The sequence below is a fragment of the Triticum dicoccoides genome, chromosome 6B (genome assembly GCF_002162155.2).
Source record: "Triticum dicoccoides isolate Atlit2015 ecotype Zavitan chromosome 6B, WEW_v2.0, whole genome shotgun sequence".
Lineage (NCBI taxonomy): Eukaryota > Viridiplantae > Streptophyta > Magnoliopsida > Poales > Poaceae > Triticum > Triticum dicoccoides.
Genome location: NC_041391.1, coordinates 451,421,440 through 451,431,391, shown reverse-complemented (window position 1 = coordinate 451,431,391; position 9,952 = coordinate 451,421,440). Strand labels below are relative to the sequence as shown.

Below are 9,952 nucleotides of genomic sequence, written 5' to 3'. Positions count from 1 at the left end.
GCTGGGTGGAGGCCCGCGCGCACCCCATCCCCGCCCTTCCTCGGCCATTGACTCGTGCCATTTCTGTGCCAAGCATGGCCGGCAGTTCATGAAGGAATGGGGTGCCAACTTGGGGTGGGACCTCCGCGATCGTAAGAAGGCCTTGTTGACCGCCATCCAGGCCCTAGACCTGCGTTCTGACGCAATCGGCCTCTCTCCTGACGAGTGGCTCTCTTGCTACGACTTAGAAGACCAGCTCTCCGTCATCTACACTGATGAGGAGGCCTATTGGCGTCTCCGCGGTGCCCAGAAATGGGTTTTGAAGGGCGACGCGAGCACGGCCTACTTTCAGGCCATCACGAATGGCCGCCGTAGACGCAACACCATCCCCCTTCTCTGGGATGGTGCGTCCCTCCTGCAGGACCCCCGTGAAATTCGGGCCCATGTCAACGGATTCTATAGGTCCTTGTTCTCTGCCCCTCCTAGGAGCGGCCTCTCCCTGGCCCCTGATTGCTGCACTGGCCCCCAGCAGGTCATTGACGCGGAGAATGCGGCCCTTACGACCCCCTTCTCCGAGGGCGAGGTTTGGGCTGCCATTCGAGGCATGAACCCCACCTCGGCTCCGGGTCCTGACGGCCTTCAGGTGAAATTCTTCCAGACCTTCTGGAACTTGATTAAACCGGAGGTCATGGCCATCTTCGACGAGTTCTATGTTGGATCCATCGACCTCGGTCACCTCAACTATGGGATCATCTCGCTCATCCCGAAGGTGCCAGGCGCCTCCGACATCCGCTAGTTTCGTCCAATCACGGTCATCAACGTGATTTTCCGGATTCTAGCAAAAGGGTACGCCAATAGGGTGACCCTTCTTGCGGACCACGTTACCCACCCCAACCAGTCCACCTTCATTCAAGGGCGGTATATCTTGGATGGGGTGCTTGTTCTTCATGAAGTCCTCCATGAGGTTCGATCTAAACACCTCAAGGCGGTTTTCCTGAAGATCGATTTCCGTAAGGCCTATGACACTGTTAGTTGGCCCTTCCTTCGGGAAGTTTTGCTCCGGAAAGGCTTTGACGACAGTTGGATCACCAGAGTGATGCAGATGGTCTCTTGCGGTCGCACTGCCGTGAACATCAATGGAGAGATCGGCCCTTACTTCCCCACCCTTTGTGGGGTTAGACAAGGCGATCCCTTCTCCCCTTTCATGTTCAATATGGTGGGGACGCGCTTGCCGCCATCCTAGATAAGGCTAAGGCTGCTGGAACATATTCGTGGGATCACCCCCCACCTGGCCGGTGGCTTCGGGATCTCCCTCCTCCAGTATGCCGACGACACCATCATCATGGTCGAAGGGCTCGGAGACGGACATCTCTAATCTTAAGTTCCTTCTCTGCTTCCAACAAATGTCTGCCCTAAGATAAACTTCGACAAGAGTGATGTGATGGTGATGGGCTACTCTCCGGCTGAGTCCCTTGCTATTGCCAACCGGCTTAACTCGCCTGGGCTCCTTCCCCACGACCTACTTGGGAACGCCCATTAGTGACTCCCGGCTCACCGCCGCGGACTTGCGCCCGACCGTGGCCAAGCTTCAAACGCGCATCGAGCCATGGCAAGGTAGATGGTTGTCAAAGGCGGCTCGGACAATTCTCATTAACTCATCCCTCTCCAGCCTCCTCTTGTTCCTCATGAGCTTCTACAGCCTTCACGAAACTCTGCACCATGAGATCGCCAAAGTCCAGTCTTGTTTCTATTGGGCAGGCGACAACAATAAGCAGAAATACCATATGGTCAGCTCGCCTGACATTTGCAAGCCCAGGGAACAAGGAGGCCTCGGCATCATGTGCTCTAAGCGCATGAATATAGCCCTCCTATCCCGATGGCTCTGGCGCATCTCGCAAGGTCATGGTGGTCTCTGGCTCGACATCATCCGGAACAAGTACCTGTGTGGACAGCCCCTGGCCTTCTGTCAAAGATCTGGCGGCTCCCAGTTCTGGCAGTCGGTCGTCCAACTTCTCCCTGTCCTTCGCATCGGGACCTCCATCTCGGTGGGGTCCGGAGCGACGACTTTGTTCTGGTTTGACTGGTGGGCTGGAGACACCCCCTTCGCTGCGCGCTTCCCCGACCTCTTCTCCATCGTTGTCGTCCCCTTGATCTCAATTGAGAGGACCCTTATTGACTTAGGGCGCCTTGCTTTCCGGAGGCCTTTTGGCCCCCCGGAGTCCGCTGCGTGGCGTGAGTTACTGGATTGCGTTGCCCTCCACAAGCCTGTGGTGGACGGTGGCCCAGATCAGGTGAGATGGCGGCTCGAGCCATCGGGCCAATTCTCCACCAAGTCTCTCTACCAGGCCATCGCCCCCTCCTCCGCCCCTCCCTCCCTTACGACGGTGTGGTCCATCCGCCTGCCTCTGAAACTCCGGATCTTCATGTGGCAAAGGATTCGCGGTCGGATCCCGTCTGGGGTCGAGGTTCGCAAGCGCAATGGCCCGGGCACTGGCCTTTGCCCGCTTTGCGGTGTCCCCGAAGACTCGAATCACATCTTCTTCTCCTGCGTGTCCGCTCAATTCATGTGGAGCTGCTTCCGCGAAGTGGTGGGTGGAAATTGGTGCCACACCAACTTCCCCGACCTGTGTGCCGAACTCCAGAACTCCCCCTTGGCTGCTCGCCACATTAGGTGGCTTGAGATTGGGGTCATCGCTTGGACACTCTGGACGATCCGCAATAAGCTTGTGATTCAGCGCACTCCTCTGCGACGGGCTACTGACGCTATCTTCAAATTGTCTGGTTTCTTGCAGTTTTGGCGGCCGCTTAGCCGCCCTCAGGACCGTGACGCCATCTCCGCATTCATCGCCAACCTCCGCTCAATGGCCGTCCGTCTGTCGCCGCCGCCCCCGCCGCCTCCGCCGGAACCTGACTAGGCGCTTGTCGTGTTCTCCGGCGCTTTTCTTTTCGTTTTGTTGGGCTTGTTGAGCTGTGCCCTCAGTAGAACCTTTGTACTTCTCTGTGAGACTTGGGTGTGTGTGTTTGAACGAGTCCTTGTATGTGTGCTCTCTGGCGGTTTGCTTTATTTATAAAGCGGGGCGAAAGCCTTTTTCGGTAAAAGGATGGCGCAACAAACATCAGCAGATTTCACCCATTAGTCTGGCTCATGGATTTGGAAAGATCTTCTTGAAGACTTAGGGGCCGTGACTTGCTCACATCCTAACTTGATGTTAGAAGGGAGAGAGGGATTGGCGTAATATGATGGATGTATTATTGAGCCTCGAGGGCAAGTATATATTGAGTACAAGACTTGGAGGGGAAGAAGCCTCTCCTGGAGATAAGGTAGGAGAAGGATTATCCTAGACTACCAAATACAAGTAACCCAAATATATCTCTAACATCCCCCCGCAGTCGTAGCGGCAGCATCGCAGACAACAGGAGCGTCGCGGGCAGTCAGACCGGAGAGAATAGCAGCCGACGGGTTGACATCCCCCCGCAGTCGTAGCAGGAGCGTCGTGGATGGTGTCGCGTCACGGGCGCATTGACTGTAGAGGAAGCCGACGAGTTGCTCAAGCGGATGATAGCCCTTTGTGCCGATGTCGAGGTAGCCGAGAGCGTAGGGTGGTGTAGCCGTGGTCGAGGTAGCCGTGCGAAGAATGCCATGGTCGATGTCGAGTCGGGGTGGCCGGTGTCGAGGAAGTCGCCATGGAGCCGCGGGCGCAAGGAGGCGCCGAGTTAGTCATGGGCGCAGTAGTGTCGACGTAGTGGTGCGCCGGGAAGAAGACGGTGTTGACGAGGCGTCGCGCCGGGTGTGCCAAGCCCGGGGACATGTTGACGAAGGCACGCATCGGTGTTGCCAGCATCGGGCATGCGTAGACGGACGAAGACGAAGTTGACAAAGCGCCGCACCAGGCTTGCCAGGCCCGGGGACACGTCGTGGACGAAGGCACATATCGGTGTTGCCAGCACCGGGCATGCGTAGACTGGGACCTGCACGAGCTGTACGCCATCTCGAAGAAGTCGGAGAGGTCAGCAGAGAAGGACTAGACGACGGTTGCGGCGCCAAAAGGTGCGGGGCTGATGTCGCCCACGGTTGTCGGAGTAGACGAAGTGGTCGGGGTAGATGACGGCGACGCTGGCGACGGGCTGGTGCTGGACGAAGACGAAGGAGGTGGACGGGCGGCGGCGGCGGCTACGGAGGTAGCGGCGGCGGCGGCCGAAGAAGAGCGGCGGCGGCTAGGTTAGTAGCGTGGCGGCGATGCTCGAAGTAGGCGAGGAACCCAACAAGGTGACGAAGACCAGCACAGACGGTGGCGTTCCCGCACCGAGGGAGATGGCGCGGCGCATACCACGGGAGGTTGACGCGCGGTGACGGCGGAGTGGACCACGGGCCGCGGTGCTACGGCCCGAAGGGGCGACGCAGCGGCGGCGACAGGTCAGGGCGACGGCGGGACCACGGGCCGCGGCGCTACAGCCCGAAGGACAGTGCAGCGGCGGAGTGCGGGTCGGTGCAGCCGCGGGGACGGCCTCGGGCGACAGCAAAGACCGCGTGCCACGCTTGCTACGGCCCGATGGGGCGACGCAGTGGCAGCACGAGGGCCGGTGCAGCCACGAAGACGGCCTGGAACGGACATCCTCGGGATGGCGGTAGACCGCGGGCCGCGGCACTACGGCCCAAAGGGCGATGCAGCGGCAGCAGACGGGTCGATGCAACCGTGGGGAGAACCACGGGGCGGTGGCGCTGTGGCCCGACGAGGCAACGCAACGGCAGCCTGATGCTCGATCGGTGGAGGGGCGCGCTGTCCTCCGGGATGATCTTCACGGGACCTGCGGAGGCGCGCACAACTGACGGGCCAGATCGGTCGCACGACGTAGATGAGACAGATCGCATGCGCTCAGGTGATCAGTCCAAACGTCTGCGAAGTCAAAGCGTCCGCTCCTCGGTGTGCATTGTCGGACTTAGCAGCACACGACGACCGGCCACGGGCACATGTTGTGCGAAGCGGCCAGAAGCCCAAGCATCAGGTTTGACCAGGCCAACTAGACGCATGTATGCCTTGACGTCCAAGTGAAACACGCATGTTGGGCCAGCGTAGCACTCACGAGCGGCCGTGGTCGTTGCATCCAAACGCTTGCGCTGGACGCGCGGTGACCTGCGGTTACACGGCATGAGGCGGCCACGAGTTGCACCAAGACGCGCCGTCTTGTAGGAAGAAGCATGATGCAGCCGAGGTAGATGGACGAGGGGTTGATGAAGAAGTCCTGATCCGATCGAGGTGACGACGGTTGGCGCAGTGACGTGCGAACGGAGGCGTGGATGGCGGCCGTTCGGGTCGCCGTGTGCCACATAAGGACGCCGAGTCGGAGAAGACGCCGGTGGAGTCGATGCCAAAGTTGGAGTAGAGGCGCAGTGTCGACGGCGGCGACGGGCGACGCAAACCGATTAAGCATAGATCGGAAAACCAAAAAGAAAACACCGATCAAATCGAACGGCGAGAGCGGGAAAAAAATCCGGATCAAGGGATCGGGGAAAAAGACTCTCTAGGGCAGCCGGTCAACACGACCGGCGGACGAACCCTAGGTACGGGTGGCGCGGCCCCCGGCAACAGTCATGGAGGCCGATCGCCCCGGGGGCGGCGCGCAGGGCGGAAGCGGTGGGCGACGGCTAGGGTTGGATCAGTTAGGCTGATACCATGTTAGAAGGGAGAGAGGGATTGGCGTAATATGATGGATGTATTATTGAGCCTCGAGGGCGAGTATATATTGAGTACAAGACTGGAGGGCAAGAAGCCTCTTCTGGAGATAAGGTAGGAGAAGGATTACAAATCCTAGACTACCAAATACAAGTAACCCAAATATATCTCTAACACTTGACACTCTCATCGCCGCGTATCAGAGTGCGTTCATCCGAGAAAGATCAATCCAGAAAAACTTCATTCCCGGGTAACGGGCTGTGGAATTCTTCAACCACAAGTGTGCTCCAGAATTCGTACTGAAAAACTTCATTTGACTTTTTTTCCGTGGCAGTTCTTATTGGTAATTCTCCACTCCAGGGCATCAACTATACCTTCTTGTGGATGAAGCGGTGGTGTTTTTGCAGCCCGACAAATCCTAGTTTGCTATAAAAGGGCAATTCTTTGAGACCCAGTGGGCACCGCGGGAGCGCCCCAGGGCAGTAGGGCACCACGTGTCGAGCGCTGGGCGCATTGGTTTTTTTCCAGGACATGTTTCTCTTTTTCGGGTTTTTGGATTTTTGCTTGGTTTTTCCTAAGTTTTCTTAGAAAAAAATTGTTGTTTTCCTCACGTGAAGCACACCGTCTGAAAAAGGACAGTTGTGCTACTGAGAAGTGAAAAGCACAGTTGTGCTTCGGTGTGAAACACAGATGTGCGTCCCGGGAAGTGAAAAGTACAGTTGTACTTCATGTTCGAAAAGTGAAAAAGAAGAGATGTGCTTCCGGGTTTGCGTTTTGTTTGTTTCCGATTTTTTTATTTTTTTGCTTTTGTTTTTTTACAACTGTTGTTTCTTACGGGAAAAAACCATCCAAACCTATTAACATGGAATCTAATTCTGAAGATCTCAACTCAAGAAATGCAACGGTGAAACGGTTCGTGATTTGAATGCACGGTTCAAGAGATAAAACGTTTGAAGAAACGAATCTATGGAAAAAGGCACAAAACTCCTAGGTTGCGACAAGTGCGCACATGCAGTGCGCCACTTCTCACCACGAGAGGTGGGGGAGTGACCTTTGCAAGGGGTACCCTCTAATTAGTGATCTCGGAGGGACCGGTGTTACCCAACCCCAGGCTCACCAACCCAACACTCATTGCACCATGGGCCCACTTTACCAGCGTTCTAGCATGTTCAGGCCCAACCACAGAGCAACACAAGCTTATAACGTATGCAATGGTCTTAGCGATGCCACGTAAGATAATTGGTGAGACGAAAGAGAGAGAAACAAAAAAGAGAGGCTTGCCTTCTCTTAGCTAAGAGATGATCTCTTACGAAGAAAGATAAGACATTTTTCTCCATTGTACGAGATGTCTTATCGTATTCACTTGTTTTTCTAATTTTAATTTTAATCCTCCATAATTTTAGGATCTCGTGGCATTAAACCCTAAATACTAAAGATAACACTAAGAGATAACCCATTATATAACATTTTTAGGGAGCAACTATTTAGGGGGTATCCCTGGTAGGGGTCCCACAGGGTGCACTTCTGTGTGACACGAGAGGCCGACACGTGGATGCTGGGAATTAGAGTGACCCCACGAGTTAGGGAGGACTTCTTTATGTAGAAGAAGGTGCAGCTACCGGCTGGCTACCGTGAGTAATCAGTGTAGTTGCTCTCAGCTGGAGTGGCTAGTGTTTGGCTGCTCAATGTGTTGTAAAACCTCTTCTAATTGACTGCCTTTCAATCTTAACGAAATGGCATGCAAAGCTCTTGCACATTCTTGAATAAAAAAGGAATACAAGTTTACAACTTGATATAGTAATTTTCAATCAGCTATCACCTTAGGAGTCAAGAATGAGTGATTAATCTGAACATGCCGCCACCATTCTGTTAAACTACAAATTAAGAAGTAACATTTTCGTTCCCAAGAAAATAAGAGCAAAAACTTGGGCATGCAGGGAAGACCACAGTGCATAGTGCCATAATAGCTTGAGAACAACGATGACAGAGAGAAATCCCGCTCATTTTTCCATGAATTTGAGCTACTTACATGATGAAACATCAATATTTACTTTTCCCTCATGCGTCTATAAATCTCGTGAGCACGAACCAGGACACATTTCATGTAGAAGTAAGAAGAAGAGTTCACATACTTTATCTGGTCGATGAAGGCTGTCCATTGTAATGTAAACAAGGTAATCATCACCAGCCCACTCAATGTCAGAAGTAACTCTTTTAAGTGGTTGTCCAACATATTCTCCACTCTCTGCATCAATGACATAAAGCATGTAGGCTTCGTCACCGTTAGTATCTTCTCCATAAACAACTAGCTTACCGCTGGGACTGACCTGAAACGAATATTCAGATTCACCTAAATATGAGAACATTGAAGAGACACGTGCACAAGGAGGCAAGGAGCACACATTCATACAAATGCATGAACAAGGGAAACCAAAATTATACCTTGAAAGCCCCGATGCTGTAATAGTCATGGCCCTCAGCCTTTACATTCTCATCCAAGACAATATGCTCATCAGGGGCATCAAGTCCTACGGGCATCGCATCGAAGACTGTAATATGGCCATCTGTTGGTACAAGACGCCTGCAGTGTTGTACATACTCCTTGCCAGTCAATGTTCTTTCATAGTAGTAATACTGCCCTCTGCGAAGAGGCACATCTGTATCATCTTCCTTGATTCTTCCTCGAATTTCAGCAAATATTTCATCCTCGATGTGTTTGACATCTAGAAGAAGGGAAAATAAGATATAAAAGAAGAGTAAAAGAGTAGATAACTTATAAGATGTCAATACATATTTAGGAAAAAAAAGGTCTGGTCTCAAGTACAGCATTAAACTCCCCCTTCAGTTCAGAATGCATTTGTCATCAGTCTCCACTACCACTAGCGATCAAATTATATGACTGCATCGTACCCCTATAACATGGCAACCAGCGCCACGGCACAAACAATCCAATTCCACTAGCAATCAAGTTGCACAGGATCAGGATGACAATCCAAGATTTAAATTCCGCCGATAGAACAACATAAGGCAGGTCGATCTACTAGGCACCAAATCGAATGTATACCACAAATATCATGACAAATTACTAGAAAATATGGTGGAGCCTAATTCATTAATTTGTTGGTGCAGACACACTAAAAGCGATTCGCTCAAATCGACCTCAGCGGGAAGATTCTCCAATTGGATGGTACCGAGCAGAAGCTCCCCAATGGCACATAGGCTCTCACCGGACATGAGGGAGGCCGTGTAGTCGTTCTCGGCGCGGAGGTGGGCGAGGACGGCGGGATCGGAGCGGGAGTCGTCGCGGAGCCAGTAGTAGCTGTCGAGGCGGACGTCGCCGTGCTCCGCCAGCTCGTGCGGCACCTTCCTTGCCACCGGCGGCGTGGAGGCCATTGCAGATTCCGAGGCGCGCGATTCGAGGGCGAGTTGGCGTAGGGGCTGCCGGCGAGAAGAGAGCGCGGCGGCGGGAGAGGCCCGGTGGGGTTGGATCAGTGTGAAGCAGCTCTGGTCTGTCGGTCCGTGTTCGACTGTTTTGCCCGTGGACCATAGAAGAAACGGCGCTCTCTTTTTAAAACAAAAACAGAAAGATAGATTAATTTTGCAAAAACAGAAGGTAGATTCATTTTGCAATTCAGTGCAGCTGATCCAAAGATCCCTATAAAGAAAACTCAGCACATAGACTAAAAAAAACATGGATTCGAGCTGTGGAGTGTGATCCACTGCATCTTCTTTGTGGCTTCAACAAATAACCAAATCTCCATTATCGGAGACGCTGCTACTTGACATAAAGACATGTCAGCGCTTACCGGAAAAAGAAGAAACTTACACTATGTTGTTGTTGAACCGTCTTCCTTTTGACACCTTGGTCGTGTGGAATAAAAGAAGGCGAGAGCTCCAAAGGTCACCTTTCAGCCAAAACGGTCGGCGATGGAGCACTCAAAGCCGACAATAAACCGCGTTAGAGGGCGTAGTAGCTCCACTGAAATATATCACCGATCCACGGCTAGAGACCCATCTTCGGTTCGACATACGATCTGAAGAAGCCAGAGACAACATGTAATCGACTCCTCTTCCTCCACCACAACGACAGAAAGAGCATGAAGATATCATCCTTGACTTCACCAAATCCAATCGTCACTCCATCTTACTAAGTGAGCTTTCGCCAGATCCTGCTGTGATAGGCAATGTCCTTCATGGACATTGGGCTAGGGATGCGGTCGGTGGCCACCAGAAGCGCCTCGCAAGCGCCCACGAAATCCTCGATAATGGCATGACGCTATCGCCTTTGGCGCAAAACCTAA

At 53.2% G+C, this 9,952-nt stretch overlaps 1 protein-coding gene across 1 annotated transcript in view; it reads right to left on the bottom strand.

Annotated features, from left to right (window-relative positions):
- Positions 1-9,178, bottom strand: part of LOC119323832 (protease 2-like) — a 37,477-nt gene extending 28,299 nt beyond the window's left edge. The window contains exons 1-3 of the mRNA XM_037597540.1: positions 8,879-9,178; positions 8,094-8,374; positions 7,784-7,978 (exon numbers count right to left, since the gene is read on the bottom strand). Coding sequence (XP_037453437.1) covers positions 7,784-7,978; positions 8,094-8,374; positions 8,879-9,044 — 642 coding nt within the window. The 5' untranslated portion in view covers positions 9,045-9,178. The remainder of the gene's footprint in view (positions 1-7,783; positions 7,979-8,093; positions 8,375-8,878) is intronic.
- Between the last annotated feature and the right edge of the window lie 774 nt (positions 9,179-9,952).